The sequence below is a fragment of the Erinaceus europaeus genome, chromosome X (assembly GCF_950295315.1).
Source record: "Erinaceus europaeus chromosome X, mEriEur2.1, whole genome shotgun sequence".
NCBI lineage: Eukaryota > Metazoa > Chordata > Mammalia > Eulipotyphla > Erinaceidae > Erinaceus > Erinaceus europaeus.
Window position 1 is genome coordinate 19,910,461 of NC_080185.1, and position 16,415 is coordinate 19,926,875.

General features: G+C 49.1%; 1 protein-coding gene across 2 annotated transcripts; it reads right to left on the reverse strand.

Moving 5' to 3' along the window:
* Positions 1–480: 480 nt before the first annotated feature.
* On the reverse strand, positions 481–11,732 carry ZIC3 (Zic family member 3). 2 transcript variants are annotated; one of them, XM_060183267.1, is made up of 3 exons: positions 10,132–11,732; positions 8,818–8,981; positions 481–815 (listed from the first exon to the last, which is right to left on the reverse strand). In XM_060183267.1, the coding sequence occupies exons 1-3, from the start codon at positions 11,195–11,197 to the stop codon at positions 666–668; spliced, it is 1,380 nt and encodes a 459-aa protein (XP_060039250.1). In that variant the 5' UTR covers positions 11,198–11,732; the 3' UTR covers positions 481–665. The 2 variants fall into 2 exon arrangements, with proteins under 2 accessions (XP_060039250.1, XP_007524627.1); XM_007524565.2 differs by lacking the exon at positions 481–815 and adding an exon at positions 7,678–7,956 and having other exon boundaries at positions 10,132–11,317.
* Between the last annotated feature and the right edge of the window lie 4,683 nt (positions 11,733–16,415).

Genomic DNA, 16,415 nt, shown 5'->3' on the forward strand with positions numbered 1-16,415 from the left:
CTATAAGATGAGAAATATATGAATAAGAAGTGGTTCTGATTCAACAGGTTAATCAAAGTCATTAATGGGGCTTCCAATTGTCACTAGTAAAACAATAATCACAAAGCAATTAAAATGGTTTTATTTAAATTGTACAACAAATATAAGAACCTAGGTATTGCTTCTTGAACACAAACATATGAAATTAACAAAGCAAGCATTCATGTTCCAGGTTTAAACACTTTAGTTCTGTATGTGAAATGCAGATATCTGAGTTTCAGCAAGCTCAACATACTGGGGTTAGGAACTAGGCCAGTCTTCACCTTCATCTTCCCATTTAAAATACCAAATTGTTGGGCAGAGGGTATATAGCATAATGGTTATGCAAATAGACTCTCATGCCTGAGGCTCCAAAGTCCCAGATTCAATCCCCTGCACCACCATAAGCCAGAGCTGAACAGTGCTCTGGTAAAAAAACAAACAAATTGTCGAGGGGGGACTGGGAGAGGTGTTTTGTTGTTGTTGTTTTCAATTCACAAACAATAGCTCAACACGGAATGAAATATACCAAAAGGAGAAAACAGTCTTTTTTATATATATATACCTACGGAAGAAGGTACTATTCTTAAAATGATCACTTCAAGGTAACAGACATCCAAATTGATGTGGTTTTCTTTGAAACCTCATCAGTAAATCATTTCTTGCACTGTAGGTTCGGCATTAACCCTGCATTTAGGATAGGTAGTGTTATGGAGGGATGGCTGCTGCATACCAACGTCAGTATCAAGTTCTTCGTCAGGAATTAGAGACTGTCCCGGATACCAAGCAGGACAACACTGGCAAAAAAACAAAAAGTGAACTGCAGATAGGTCAAAACAGTTTACATTTAGTCTTAGAAGAATTTCATAAAATGCCACTAAATGTTGTTCTCAATGCTGACTTACGATAAACACAAAAGAATCTTTGCTTTGTTCAAAGGGTCTTTATATAGGTCATGTTTTAATAAAAACACATTAGGAAACCTATAATCCTATTAGAGAGCAAACATTACAGATGTTATCTGGTGAAGGTCGTTTTTTATAATTACTATAAAGCCCATATTTCTCTCCACTCATCAGTCAGTAAACAAGTTGGACTGTCATCACATTAACATAGACAAAATTGCTGGCTCTATTAGAAGCTTTTCAGAATAAAAATATTTTCTTTATTTTTAACAGATTTTTAAACTGATGTTTTATTGAATCCTATTCAAGCCAGTTTTGCTCTGAATAACCCCCCACACCCCACCCCCACCTTTAAATGTTTCCTGCAAAGTTAAAAGTTTTTTAAGTTGTAAATTTCAATGGTCATGATGGAAACCAAACCTCAGTGGGGAAATCAGTGCCCTGTGGAATGGCCATTCAAACAACTATAAGAGTGCTACCAATTTGTACAGCTTTGCAGAAGTTCCATTCACATTAAGTTCTATGAAAACCAACCGGAGTTTTACCATATCCAGTGACCCAAAGAACACCGCAGGTCTCCAGGGGAGCCAGTTCACCGGTGCATCTTTGGCCCCATTTTAAAGTTAACTTAAACAATATGAGCTCTGTGGTTCTTAAAGAGACAAACTATGTGAACATTGACCAGAGATTTTCAAGTTAACGAACTTTTTGTGCTCCACACTTGAAAGCTAGAGATCTAACTAGGAAAAAGCTCCAACCTCAGAGTTCAAACTACAGCACGGAAAAACAATGTATACAGCAAACACACTCTATTTCCTTTGATCTCTAAAAGATGTCTTTGCAAACGGCTGGGATGGGAGGTGAGGGGGGAATGTGGTGTGTGTGTGTGTGTGTGTGTGTGTGGTGTGTGTTGGGGGGGAGGTAGGTGGTGGCTGCTGAGCCTGGGAAGGAAATTTCACCCAACGAAGAGGAAAAGATATGTTCTGTGACAATTTCAAAACAAGTTTCCAAACAGGAGAGGCTCTGGCCCCTTTGACTTGCAGGAACTACACATAAGAAAAGGGCAGAAAATAGTACAGAGCCTGCTTATTTTAATTGCCTGGGGTTTTCCAATGCAAAGCAGGACAACTTAAATGCATATTCCAAATTCTTGCTCCAAAGCCGTCTTCTTTGTGCACTGAAAAGGAGGAAAGACAACCCCATCAATTGTTCTCTGCAAATAAAGGCACTGTTTTGCAGATTCTCTCCATCCACCCCCCACCCCCCAGTTCTGGGCCAGTCTTTCTAATGACCCGCCCACCCACCTGGGGCCCTTTCCAAGGTGGCCCAGGAGAACTGCCCCATGTCTTCAGGAGTCCCAAATGCTTGACAGTGGGACAGCCCAGAAAAGGGCTTCAACCGCTGGCCTCCACGAAGCAACAACCGAAAAGATTTCCTGCGACTTAACTTTCCCACAGAAGTCGGGGGTCAGTAACCACAGTCCCCCCAACCCCCGTTTTGTTACCCTTCTCACGAAAGACACATATGAAGGTGAATCAGAAGCATTTCTTTGCAGAGAAAGCGTAAGTCCGAGATCCGAGAGCTACCAGTTTTTTTCACACGGCGGTACGAAGGCAGTAAGCAAAAGCTGCAGGGACTGTGGCCCTGCCCCCCCACCCCCCGCCGCTGAGGGTAAGGCCACCGACTGTCTAGGCACCCACAAAAGCTAAGACATTGCCACTCTTCAGCGGCCCACGTTTAAAGGAGATATGCGCAAAACGGAGCCTGAGAAACTTAGAGGGTACTACGCTGCAATGGCACATCTTTGCGAAAATATTGGGGTATTTTGTGTGCTAAAGGTGCTTATGTGCTCCCCCTCTGGGCCCCTCCATTGTCTCGGAAGTGAATGTAGTGTCTGGTCTTGAGCATGGGGGGGGGGGGGGGGCTTGGAGGTGTGGTGGACCCTGAGAACTCAACTGGGCATCGTCGTGCCCAGGAGGGCTGGGGGTGCAGGTGGGTAAGGTCTGGAGTGAGGATCAGTGATTGGGACGTCCGCAAGCAGCAGGTTTCACGTCCAAGGCCCCTAGAAACCCCAGCCCCTCCCTACCAAAAGCTGGTCAACTTCCCACGCCCAGGGTGCTCTGGAAGAGTTTCTTCCCTTCCTCCACCCACCCCACTCCATTTTATTTCCCACCCCCACCCTACAATTTTGCTTTCGGCCGCTGCGACCTATATCCTCTGCCAGAAGGCGCTGAGAGCCCGGGACGAACAAGGGGGCTGAAAGCACACAACCGTTCTGCAGCCCTGAGGCCCGCGGTGAGCGGCGCTCTGCGGGGGTTCGCATCCGGCCGCCATGTTGAACCCGAGAACCGCCCCCAACCCACCCCACATCCCCACCGCCTCCCCCCTTCTCCCGTGGGTGCGAGGAAGCCGCAAAGCCGGACTCAGCCACCCCCACCCCACCCCTAGCAAAAATAGGCTCGACGGCAGCATGGTGTGCGCCTGCGCAGCAGTGTGTGTGTGGGGGGGGAGGACCCAGTGCCTCCCATCCCCACCCTCGCCTCCGGCCGTGGCTTGAAAAGACTGAGGGGTGGGGTGGGGGGAGTCAAAGTCTACCCTCTCCACGCCGCTCCGCTCTCACACGTGCGCGCTAGGAACCCCACTTCAAAGTCTCTGCCGGGAGCCGAGGCAGCTCCTCCAGGGCCGGTCCTCGCGCGGGTCGCCTTGCTGGGCCGGGGCCAAGCCACCCCCATCCCATCCCATCCCATCCCCCAGTTCCCGCCCGGGCGCTGCGACGCAGATCCCGGGGGCCTCGCGGGAGGACGCTGGTCCCAGGGCCCGGGGAGCGTGTGCCCTTCGCGTCGTCGGTGCCCCCTCCCCCCACCGCCTCAAGGAAATGAATGGAGCGCAACGTTTGCGGCCAGCGCTCCGCAGTGGCCTACGGAGCTCACCATTGTTTGGGTTCGTATTGACCCCAGGTCCGGATTAGGCTGCGACTGAGTCCGGCTTTACAGGCCCGTCGGCCTAATGAGGCCGTGAAGCGATGGGGCGCGAAGCGTCCTCCGGAGCCCAGGCCACCGCTAAGGCCCCTGGAGGTGGAGGTCAAAGGGTCAGCAGGCCGAGGCCCAGAGAACTGACCCTAGGAAATGAGGTCCCCCTCCTCCCCTGGCCTGAGCTGCCACCAGGACTTACTCTGTGGACAGGGACCCCGAAGAGAGGCCTGACTTCCGAGTTGCCTGGTTGCGACCGGCTGGACTTATGACTGGAAGACCAGGCCGCCTGATAACGAAGCAGCCTAGTTGCCAGGCAGAGAAGCCGCTCTTTAGGGGACGGACACGCAATTTAAGGGGAGAGGCCCTTAGACTTTTATTTTGCGGGGGTGGGTGGGGGGGGTGATTTACAGGGTTGGAGAAAGGAGGGAGTCGGGGTCTTGGAGAAAAAAAAACAGCAGGGGGAGGGGCGAGGAAGTCCAGAACACAACTTTGCTGGCAATCTTTGTGAAGGGAGGCGGACCCTGCTTGCTCTCCAGCCTTCCCCAGTAACTAAGACTGGACACTGGACTTTAACTTTTCAGACTGAATAGACGCCAGGCTTCTGTTTTCGTGAAAGTAAGACACCTACCATTTCCCCACTCAACAGTAAAAATCCGACTAAACCAACCATTCTGGAAAAGAGGATAGACTTAACAAAGATCTATGAGTTGCAAGAAGAAAAATACCAGGTCGATCACTAAGAACTCAGCTGACATTCAGGACTGCCAACTGGTCCATCTTTAGGGCTGCAGGGCTTTAAAAAAATTTTTTTGAGAAGGAGGCTTTATAAGTGTTTTCTGAAAATTCAAGTATGTAGACTTTAACATAGTAGGAAGCAAATCTGCAAAAACTTTTCTACTAAAATAAACCATTTGCAAACAAATGGTAAGGGCAGAAGATAGAGCATATATGCTACACCCTACTTAGAGGAAATCATATAGAGGTGCACATCTTTTACAACCATAGTATGAGTTATCACTGCTAAGTTAGTTAACATCTCCCCTTTTAGACAAATGCTTCATTGTCAAAATTTGTATAGTGTGATGGTTTCTATGATTATTATTTTCTATAAAGGAAAGCTCTAACTTTATGCCTCCTAAGGCAATATGTACTGTATTTAAGGGATACATAAGAAGCTGATTTCTGAGTGAATCTTGTTACCAACCCTTTATTCTGCTCCCATTTCATTACCCCAAGGTGGATTACAGGGAAAAAGAGTTCATGAAGAAAACTACAAACTATGGAAGCCCAATACACATTTAAGAAAAACTACTATTTCAACTTCAGTCTGAACACATTTAAGGTCATTCAGAAAACTTGCTGAGCATGTAAAATTCTCTGGTTTGAAGTGAAGGGAAAATCCTGAAATAGGAATTTGGTCCAGCACCCTCAATGTCAAGGTCAAGATTGGAATGTCTGGGCTGGTAGTGGTAGACTGATCAGGATACCTGCTCATTACTTGTGATGGCATTCCATTCTTTGTTCATAGTATTCAAGCCCTTGCATTGGCTAAGTGGAGGAAAGTGGCGGAAATTTTTTTGAGAGTAAAATCCTTTTAATCCAAAACAATTTTCAGGTAGAAACTGTCAATTAATTGTTGACAATCATCAGTGGATAACTTATAATAGGCTCCTTCAACTTATCCAGGTCACTGGAGTTTCTTTTAATCATTTGAACATGGAAAAAAAAAAGGCACCAAATAAAAACCTAACATAACCAAAGTGTGCCAAGTCTTATTTCTTTGTAAAGAAAAAAGAATAAACAAAATTCTAGCATTTGGAATGCTTATGTATATTACCAAGTTGAATGCCATACACACCAAAAAAAAAAAAAAGTATTGCCCCTTCAAGAGAAGGTGCTTATTTCAAGCTTTTTACATTTCTGAATTCTTTATGATTTGTTATCTCCACCATTCACTTACTGATTTTTTAAATTCAGACACGCATGCAGAGATGGGGGTCTCAAGATTAAACAGCACCCATAAGTTAGTGTGTGTGTGTGTGTGTGTGTGGGGGAGACACACTTTACCCACTCCAACCCTTTCCAAACAATAATCAGTTTCTTTTTCATATAATAACTGTAAGAGAACTGTTTGGCCAAATGAGTGGCTTCTCTGAAGATTAAATGAACTGTTCATATTTTACCACAAAGCAAACAAACATTTTTCATTGTTACTGATTTTAATGGAAACAATGCTCTTAACATCTTTGCCTACAAACCATGAACTTTAAAAATACATATTTTGCAAGTGTTTCTTTCCATAAAATCATTTCAGAACTGATGCAGTCATTACACCGCTATAAAAATGTTATGAATAACTGATAATTATGAACTATATACAGCAAAACAAATCAGCCTTTGCCTTCCAAAATTGCCAATGGACTATGGTTCTTTTAAGAAGCACTTTATAACCGTAAGTAAGCACGGCTTGATTGGCCTTACTTAACACCACTGTTTCAGACATACACTTACTTTTGAAAATATATAGATAACTAGATAGCTTTGACAGGCAGATTAGATAAGTCATAGATACAAACATATATAGGTATATGGGTTATCTCTCGATAGAAGAGACAGACATGCATCCTGCCACAATGTTCATTTTTATGTAAGGTAATAAAAAGCTAGGGACATAAAACTCATTAGGTTACCTTATGTTTATATATGTAGGGCAAGGGTGATTAAATCCAGCTTCTCAGTCTTTGAAGTATAAGATTGAAATGTCATGGCCACTAACTGAATTGATCAGTAATATTTGATTTGCATGCCGAAAATCCAGGACAAACACATTTAAACTCGAAGTTAAACAACCATCTGAGCTAAAGGAGGGTCTTCTCAGATGGAAACTGACATTGTTAAGGAATCTATACTGGAATAGAAAAATAATTTAACAATTAAAAAAGGGATCTGAGTGAGTTATAAATACCAACAAACAAGATATCATTTGCTCACATCTCTTTGTAGGAGGCTGTTACAAAACAAGAGAAAGGAGTCAGTGGTTCAAAAATTGTAAATTGTGTTCTTCTTTCAAAACAATAAAATTTTAATGCTAAAGCAGTTATAATCAAAAGCTGTACAGAATTTGTTAGAAAACATTTATCCATAAATATTGTTCAGTTCCCGGCACTTGTAGCAATAATTAAATTACAAACGATAAATATGGCATCAATGGATATGTATTTACAAAAGAAAAAGTTATTACAAAAGGCAACTGGATACTAAACGTCACAATCTGTGTAGAGTAACATCACATACTCAGCCTGAAAAAATACTGAACAACAATTTTGACCCCATTAGACAAAAATACATTCACAAGTGTAATGCTTTGAGGAAAAGTTCAAGACATAACAGGACTTTGGCACGGTTTAAGACTGTGAGTTTAAACAATCACCACTAAGGTGAAGGATTTCCATCAGTTAACATCACCAACCACCAACAAACCTTCTATAACTTCCTCTTAAGAAACAGGACAAGTGTTAAAATCGAACTGAAGGAGTTTAGGGATGGGTGCGCAGAGAGCAAGAGAAGGGGAGGAAAAAAGCCGTGAGAAGTTTTTTTTTTTTTTCTCTTTAAATCCTTCAAATGCCAAAACATGTTTTCTAATCCTGAGAAAAGGGCATGGCTACTTTTGGATCTTGCCCCATAACCTTCCTGGACAATTGAAATTAACAAGATGTTAATATATATATATATATACATATATATATATATATATATATATATATATATATATATATATAAAACCTCTTCCCTTAAAACTCCATTTCCATCTGATTGGTCTCAGTTTTCTTTTAAAATTCATTTTGGTCCATTCTACCGGTTAACAGGGTTTGTGTTTCTCCTCAGACGTACCATTCGTTAAAATTAGGAGGAAGTCCAGGGTTGTGGCTGGTGCTAGTTTGAACTGCAGAAGGGGTTTTAGTGGTATCTTTACTGTTTGCAGAAGCTATAGCGGGTGGAGTGGAAGATTCATAGCCTGAACTGGCAGCAGGGGAGGAATCTGACCCTTGAGATTCATGAACCTAAAATTAACATGTATATATTATAATGAATATAATTCCAACCGGCATCGTGCAAGCAAAAACAAGAGCAGAATTCGAATTCGAGAACCGTTAGGAGCAAGACTGCCCAGTGACCCACTAAGTGATATACTGCTGATTTTTGTTTTTCTCTTTTTAATTTCCATATTACTGATGTCTAGAAAACCCGAGATGTTCACCAACAAAACAGTTGCAGTCATTAAACTGGCATTATGGAAAATGAATAAAGCACTGTTTTGTTTGTGTCCATTCGTAAACGCTTTCTCCGTGGAGTGGAATAAGCACTTCCGTCTTTGGGGATCCTATCAAATACTCGCGGCCCAGGTTTCACCAAGCCCTTTTCAGCTTGGGAAAGCAGGTCCAGAGGAAGGTGGTACAGGCGGAAAGAGCGCTATGAGGTCCCAAACAATTGCTCAGGAATCCGAATGTGCTCCCGGGCCCTGTTGTTTTATGGGAAGCCAAAGAGCGAGTGAGCCACCCTCGGGTTCGGCGCGGGCACTCTGGGTTCCCAGCGCTGACCGAGTTGGGAACACTGCGGCCTCAAGCCTGGCGAGCTCGATTAGAGCTTCTCAATGAAACACCCGATGGTTCCCAGCTGTCCCTCCACCTTCCCACAGTGCTTCCACACCACCCCCCCACACCCACCCAGTCCCCCGCCGCCGCCACCCCTCCCCCGCCTCCCCGCCCCGTCTTGTCCCCCCAAAGGGCTCAAGGTGTCACTGAAGGAGCAAATGGGATTTAACGTGGAATATAGTGGGTTGGCAGCGCGGGCACTTCCGTTGCACAGCCCGGAGTCGGGCCGAGTGTTTATAAACCGCCGACCGCTAATAAAGAGGTAATTACCTTCATGTGCTTGCGCAAGGAGCTCGGGTGCGTGTAGGACTTGTCACACACTTTGCAGATGTAGGGCTTGTCCGAGGTGTGCACATGCATGTGTTTCTTGCGGTCGCTGCTGTTGGCAAAGCGTCTGTCACAGCCTTCAAATTCACACTTGAAAGGCTTCTCACCTGCAAAAGGCAGAAATAAGGCAAAGGGTGGAAAAATATGGTCAGGGCCAGGAGTTTCCGGGGGCTGAGCGGAGGGAGACGGAGAGCCTGGCGGTCTGCCCTGAGAGGGAGCGCCCGGGAGCGCCGACTGGGGGCGGCGGTGGCACTTCTTTTCCCTGGGGAAAAATGGAGAGGGCTGGTGGAAGTCGCTGAGTTGGAGAGTGGTGGCAGAGGACGGGGGTGGGGCAAGGCCGGCCCAGAACCTGCGGGTCCCTTTGTTCTTGCACAGGGTGGGAAGGCCGCAGGGCGTGAGGGGGGCTCCAAAAGTTTTCCCCAAGTTGAGTTTCTGCCTCACTCGGCCCTGGGATCCTGACGCCTCTGGGGGGACCTGTCCCGCCATAACCCCGTTGATGGATCCAAGTCCGGGGGGGGGGGGGACACAATGGGCCGCGGAAGGGACAATCCCACTCAGTTCCTTCTTTGTACCTTTTAATTCGCCTCTTTCACATGCAGTGCTTTGGCTAAAGCCCAGTATTAAAAAGAACTTGGGCTGTCGGACTTAACATTTAGAAAGAACACTATATAAATCTAGAGGCTCGGGACAGTTTTACAAGATGTTCTGAACAAGCCACGAAACTGTGGTGCCTTTTCTACTTTAGCTTTCCTCTCGGAGGACTGAATTGAACCTGGAACTCCAAATAAAAATAGTTTGACAAAAGTATCAGTCATTTAATTAGGAGATGTGCCAATCAAGGGTAAAAAAGAACGGAAGTAACCGAAAGTTAGTTTGCATTAGCATTTCTATGGTGGCCTTCCCCGAATGTGTGCCCGGAGCTAAGTCGTTGTAAGCAATATGCTTTCCGCACCTTCCCTTCACAGTAACCCAGAAAGGGAGACAAAAAGAGGCGGCTCCAGTTTGTTCCTAGGCGCGAGAAGGTTCCAATTAGTTTCTGAGCCCGCAAAGCCCTTTGCCCGGGAAGTTAGAACCCGGCAAAAGCGCGGCGCCGTGGGGCGGGGACCAGAGAGACTGAGGAGCTGCTGACAGCGCCCCTTTTCCAAAGGGCCCTGGCGGGGCGCCGCCTCTCTGGCCTCCACCCCTCTCCCTCGCGCAGCAAGTACACTCGTTGAGGCTACAGAACCCGCGCCCGCCTGCCCCCCCCCCACTCCTTACCTGTGTGGGTCCTTTTGTGGATCTTGAGGTTTTCGGAGCGGGCAAAGATCTTCCCGCAGCCCGGGAAGGGACAGGGGAAAGGCTTCTCGCCCGTGTGCACTCGAATGTGGTTGACCAGTTTGTACTTCGCCTTGAAGGACTTGCCCTCGCGGGGGCACTCCTCCCAGTAGCAGACGTGGTTGTTCTGCTCGGGGCCCCCCACATGCTCCATGGTGACATGCGTCACCAGCTCGTGCATAGTGCTGAAGGTCCGGTCGCAACTCTTCTTAGGCCGGCTCAGTTGAGTCTCGTCGATCCACTTGCACGACAGCTCCTGCTTGATGGGCTGTCGCATGTAACGGAAAAAGGCGCCAGGCCCGTGGTGGGCCGCCACGTTCACGCCCATGTTCATGTTCATGGGACTGTAGTTCGGGAACTGCGCGCCCGCCGCGTAGGGGTCCGTGCGCGGGCTGGCCACCGGACGGTAGGGGTCCGCGCGGCCGAACAGCTCCCCGCGCAAGCCCAGGTGGACCTGGCTGTTGTCCACGTGCCCCGTGGGCGACGGGTGCCCGGCGCCCTGCTCATGCAGCCCGGGAAAGAGCAGGTAGCCGGGGGGCTCGGGGATGCCCGTGGGCGCGTGCAGGCTGCCGGCCGAGCTGGCGAAGAGCCCGTGCTGCCCTCCTCCCGTGGCCGCCTCGCCAAGCCCCGAGCCGCGCTGGCGGAACAGAAAGTCACGCGTGGAGTTGAAGGCGGCGGAGGCGGCCCCGCCGTAGCTGGGCACCTGGCCGGCGTGGTGGTGGTGGTGATGGTGGTGGTGGTGATGGCCCAGGGCGTTGGCATAACCCGAACCCTGAGGCGTAAACGCGGAGCTCTGGCCCGAAGACAGATCATGAGCCGCGGCAGGGCTCAGCTTGAAGGCGGCAGCGGCGGCGGCGGCGGCGGCGGCGGCGGCGTGGGGCGAGTCCCCGAAGGGATTCAACCCCATGCCCGCCGCCTCGCGGTTGGGCATCTCGTGGTGGCGCGGCGCGCCGAAGCTGCCCACTCCCAGCCCGGGGAACTGCGGGCCTCCGTCCAGGAGCATCGTCATGGGTGGGGCGTTGAGCACTGGCGATCCGGTTGCGGCAAGCGGGCGTTAGGGCTCAAGCGGAGATCTTCCAACTGCCGTCGTCGGGGACGGTTGGCGGCGGTAGGACGCGGCCGGAGGGGCCCCCCCCAGGCGGTACCGAGGGCTGCAACTTTCCGTTGCTTGTGAGAGTCTCCTGCAGAGGGACAGGGAGGAGGGGAAGTCGAAGGGACAGGAGGGGGAGGGGGAGGAGGGGGAGGAGAAGGGAGGAGAAAAGACTCTGGGACCAGATCTGGTTTAACTAACTAACCAGCGCGCACAAAGAAAAATAAGCAAAATACTAAGTGGAGGGCGGAGTTTGCCAGTCTTGTCCCGGGCACCCCTCTCCCCAGAGTGCAGACCCGCGGGGCCGAGAGGCTCCCTCAGCGCCGGTCTCCGGCCGGGCAGAGCTGGGACACGCAGCCGCTCGCCGCCAGCGGGCAGGAGGCAGGCGCAGTCCTCGCCGATCGCTGCCCGAGTCCCAGGCTCTTCGCCTCCAGAGTAATGTCCTTGGACTGATAAAGTCAATCACTCACTCCTCTCACATAAACCGAGCGGGAGGCCGCGCGTCTCGCGCCAATGGGGAGCCGGCTGGCCCGCTGTCACCTGACCCCCGGCCCGGCCCCGCATTGGCCACCGCCGTGCTGATTGGCAGCGCGGAGAGGGGAACATGGCAGCCGCTGCCGAGCCAGCGTCGCTGATTGGACCGAGGCCGGCTGCCTGGCAGGTGAGGCGGCGGCGGCCGGGCGCCCGCGAGTGGGCTCTGAGGAGGCGGCACGGACGCGGGCCCCTAGTGCCGGGCTGGAGCCGGGAACTAGCGACCCGGAGCCCGGCCTCTGCCCGACTGCCCTCCAGAGGCCCGGAGCGGCCAAGCACCCCCTTGTGTGCGCGCGCGCTCCACCCGCTTTGGCCAAAAGGGCTCTCGGCGCAGTGAAAGATCGTTCCCACCCGTCGGCGCTGCAGTTCTGCGCTCACGGAGGGTTAGCCGCGTCCTCGCCACTCACCCCTGTGTGCCCCGATAGCCCCGCGGCCCCTGGCCCGGGCCGGCCACTTTGTCTCTGTGCCTCCAGCAGCTGCTGGCCACCCAAGGCCCCAAAGAAGAGAACCGATTACAGTTAGCGCAGATCTCCTTTCCTTCCTTCTGAGCCTCGCGTTGGGTCTAGTTTGTGCGCAGTGGTTGGACTCCCCGCTCCGCCCACCCCACCCTGGGATAAGACACACCACAAATGCTACACCACCGCACAACTAATACAGGCGGGAAACACGCGCGCACACAGTCCACACAGGCTTACCAAACGAAACAAGCACACAGCTGAGCACACCAGTCAGCACAACTCCACTCACTAGCTGCACGTACACAGCAAACGCAGGCACACAACCAGTATACGCACCTGACAAGGTAAAAATGCAAGCACAAATATTGAACGTGCACAGAAAACTGTCTGTATACACACAAACCACGCAACAACACATCGCACAGAAAACAAAACAAAATACGTAAACACACAGGAGCGTCAGTTTCCAAACTAAGATTCAGCTTCGAATTCTCAACAGTGACAACCGCAAAAGTCTATCTTGGGCGCTGTGGGGCGGGGGGCGGGGGGGGGGACGCAACAGCGAGATGAAAATTTCTTCCCTCCGAATAGCCAAGAGCTTTGCTCTCTTCCACTCCTATCAGGAGAAGGACACGGTTGGTGATCTTAGGGACTTCTGACTCCTTTCCAAGGGTTGTGTACGGGAACTCCACCCCCAGCCCTCTGGCGGGAGGTCTTTCTGGATAAAACGACCAAGTTCAGGCAATGCTATATATCCACTTATTTGGGGGGGGGAGGGAAGAGGGTATGGCAGGGCATTTGCAAGGAATGTGTAAGAGTGAGATTGGAAAGAAAAGGAAGGTGACTGTGGCAATCACATCCCGAGGACAGTCCAGCCCCAAAGTCTTCCCCTTGAGGCAGCCTCCCACAGACTGCCCACCATCTCTCAGTAAGAAAGAGAACATCAGATCAAGTTCAGAGGTACTAGAAGAGACCTCCTCACGCAATGCTTTATAACTGCAGCCTTTCACTTCCTGCCCCCCCCCCCCAATCTGCAAGGCCTGGCCAAGACTTCACCTTCCTTCTTTTCCAGTTTGCCGAGGGAAAACCACGCTAGTTGCACTTACCATAGCCACCCCTCCTATCAAACTCGCCCCAAATCCTGAGCACTCTCCCCAGGTTGGAAGGTGAGTTCACTGCTGACTTTTAAATTATATTACATCTAGTGAAAATAGGCTCTCCAAGAATGGCCTCCGTGTACCTCAGTAGAGGATTTCTTTCTGGGGAGTGGATGTTGGGGTGGGGGTAGGGGGTAGCGATGGGAAGAGAGCAAATATGCCTAAATCATGCAAATGAATTTCCAGGACTCAGGTTTACTTTCTCCAACTTTACCCCCCCCACCACTCATTTTTCTCTCTGCCCTTTATATTCTTCCTTCCCTCTACTTCGCTTCAATTCCTACCCACCCAGCCACCACTGACCCCGACCGCTGTAGCAGGTTTGAGAAAGTTTGGATTTCCTCTGGGGGCTTCAGTGGAGAAGAGAGCGGTTCTCTGGGACAGGGAGTGTCGAACAGTCCAGCCCTAGCCCAGACAATGCTGATGCAAGGTTTTCTGGTGAGCCCCACTGGGTACCCCGAGAACCTGGGGCCTTGCATATTTGGGGGTCCGGGCTGGGCAGCCAGAACTGCGGAAGTAGAGAGACAGAGAGAACTCAGCTTGCCCGTTTGGGGGAGGGGTCCCTAGCGCAGGCCAGTGGGATGTTACCGCAGCTGACCTAGCCGGTGCCCAGTGTCCGTTTCGATATGGCCACATCCCGATAATTAATTGCCTCCAGCACGTGCTCTGTAGTCCCTGGAACAAAAAGACATAATTCAATTAGATCGTCAACGAGAATGGGGTGGTGGGTGGGAATGCTTGTTAAGGGGCCAACCTGAGGCGGTGGAACCCTTGGCGGAGCAACCTGGCCCAGCCCAAGTGTACAACTCTAAGGAGGTGCTGTGACTCTGGGGCACAGGGGCCCCAGATGCCTTCAAGGGGGGTGAAGCTCTCTGGCTTTGTGGCTGACAGAGCCTGAGGCAGACCATTTCTAATTATGTGACGGTTAGTGTGGAGGCAAGTTTTCTTTGGGGGGTGGAGTGGGAGACTCTAATCCCTTGAAACATGTTAGAAAGTGTAATAAATGCTTTCAGATCTAGGAAGCTGTCACATATGAAAAGAGAGCCCCCACCCTCCCTAAGTAAATCATTCCTGTTATAATAAGCAACGATGATAATAATAATAGTAAATTAATAAACGGAGTTTTCCCGACCGCTTCCAGCACACACCTCTCAACTCGCCTTGCAGAGGAGACTCCAGGGGGAAACTTGGCAGTAAGGGGGGCTTTGGGGAGCTGAGTCTGAAGCAGAGTGGTGGCCTAAGAGGAAAGGAAAGTTTTTTCCTATATACTGATTGGGGCAAGGCAGAAGAGAGCTCCCATTTCTTAGTTTTTCGGGTGCAGAAAGCAATCACTTAGACTGAGCAGGGCAGGGCAACTGGAGCCCAGGGGTTGTGGGTCTTATTTTATACTACCGGAGGCTCCTTCGACAGCATGGGCTTACTGGGGTTTGCATGTGTATTAGGCGGTGTAAATTAGCCAATAAATCTCTTTTATGCGGCCCCCAGTTGTATGTGGTCTGGTCTAAATATCTACATATCTGTAAGGATAGCAAATATAACGGAATCCTTTCCCTCACAGTGAGCTCAAACCGTAAATAGGGAAGAAAATTTGTTTATTTTCATGCCCAAAGCTGAAGCAATAAATAGTATCAGAGAAACTCATCATTACCCAAAGAGCAAAGCTTCTGAGTCCCGAATTTCAGAATACAACTTGGAGTCATAGAGGAGAGAAGCAACTTTCAGAGGGGCAGTAGGGACCAGCTGGATTTCGGGCACGACCCAGAGCCCCATTCTGTACCACTTTTCTCTCTGTTTCAGCCTCCTAAAAACCAAAACATCTACAGCACTGTTGTGCTATCGGGCAGGATTTCTTTCTAAACACTCTCCCTGTGGTGGACATGAAATTATCCTAAGTCAGAAACCTAGCAATTTTCTTTAAGTCCAAGGGAAACACTGCGGTCTTTTCTTCTGTTTTGTATTTAGAAAAGACTTGCAATCTAACACTCGCAACAGTTTAAAGACCCTTTAAACCCAGCAAGCGGATTTCCGTTCTGCCAATGCTTCCTGATTTATTTCAATAAATGAATCTTTGAATCTAGGAAGGGAATTATTCCAAGAAGTTGAATTCGGTTCCCCTGCTTATTCCTAGTGGGGCACAACGTTTTTCTCGTTGAAAAACATGTCCTTGAAACTCACCATTATTCACATTTTCCCCCTGATAAACCTTCTTTATATAAACCTCCACCCTCTCTTCTGAGTCCCAGGTCTTTTAAAAAAAGAGAAAAAAACTGCGAATTGTAATAAAAAATGAAGAGGTGAGAGAGCTTGGGGTGGGGGTGGGGCAGGGGAAAGTATGTTTTAAACTCTTTATTTTTATGCTAAGATAAAGCTCTTAATTGGCAGCAGGGGCAAAACAGAATCATCTATCTCTTGAGCTCCTGGACCTGTGGACACATTCGTCTACCACTCATGGGGTTCCAGGTTCTATTAGTTTCATTGAGTTTTTTTTCACAACATCTCCATTATTTGACAAATAATTTATAAGCTGTCAATACCTTTAAAATTCAGTATAGACTGAACAAATAGATACTGTTGGTCAACCCTTTTCAGAAAAGCTGTTTCGCCTTTGTCCTCTGCAGTCTCAGGCATATTGCTGTCCAATATAATGAAATGAAAGCCAGACGGGAATGAGACATTTTCATTGTGCCTGTCAATCAAGTGCAATGTACATATGCGTACATATGCTTGAACTTCAGAGAATCGGGTGAGGTAAATAAGACTGAGCTTGGTGAAGGAAAGTAGGGATTTGGACTAGAGCTATTAGAATCCAGTTTGGGATTGTGAAGACAGACCCTGGAATACAGGAAACTAGAGCAAAACCTTACAATGGTGGGTAAGACTCCGTCAACAGCCATATCTGGGTGCAAGGTTCATGGTGAGCCCTGATCCTGGCTTACTAGGTCCTGCTGTCAATGAATACCTTTGCTGCTTTAAGGATGCCCAGCAGTCAGC

Coding starts and splice junctions, on each gene's coding strand:
- ZIC3 (XM_007524565.2), bottom strand. CDS start 11,197: ATGACGATGCTCCTGGACGGAGGCCCGCAGTTCCCCGGGCTGGGAGTG. Junction 8,982..10,131: donor CCACAAAAGGACCCACACAG/GTAAGGAGTGGG, acceptor TGCCTTTTGCAG/GTGAGAAGCCTTTCAAGTGT. Junction 7,957..8,817: donor CCTTGCGCAAGCACATGAAG/GTAATTACCTCT, acceptor TGTTAATTTTAG/GTTCATGAATCTCAAGGGTC.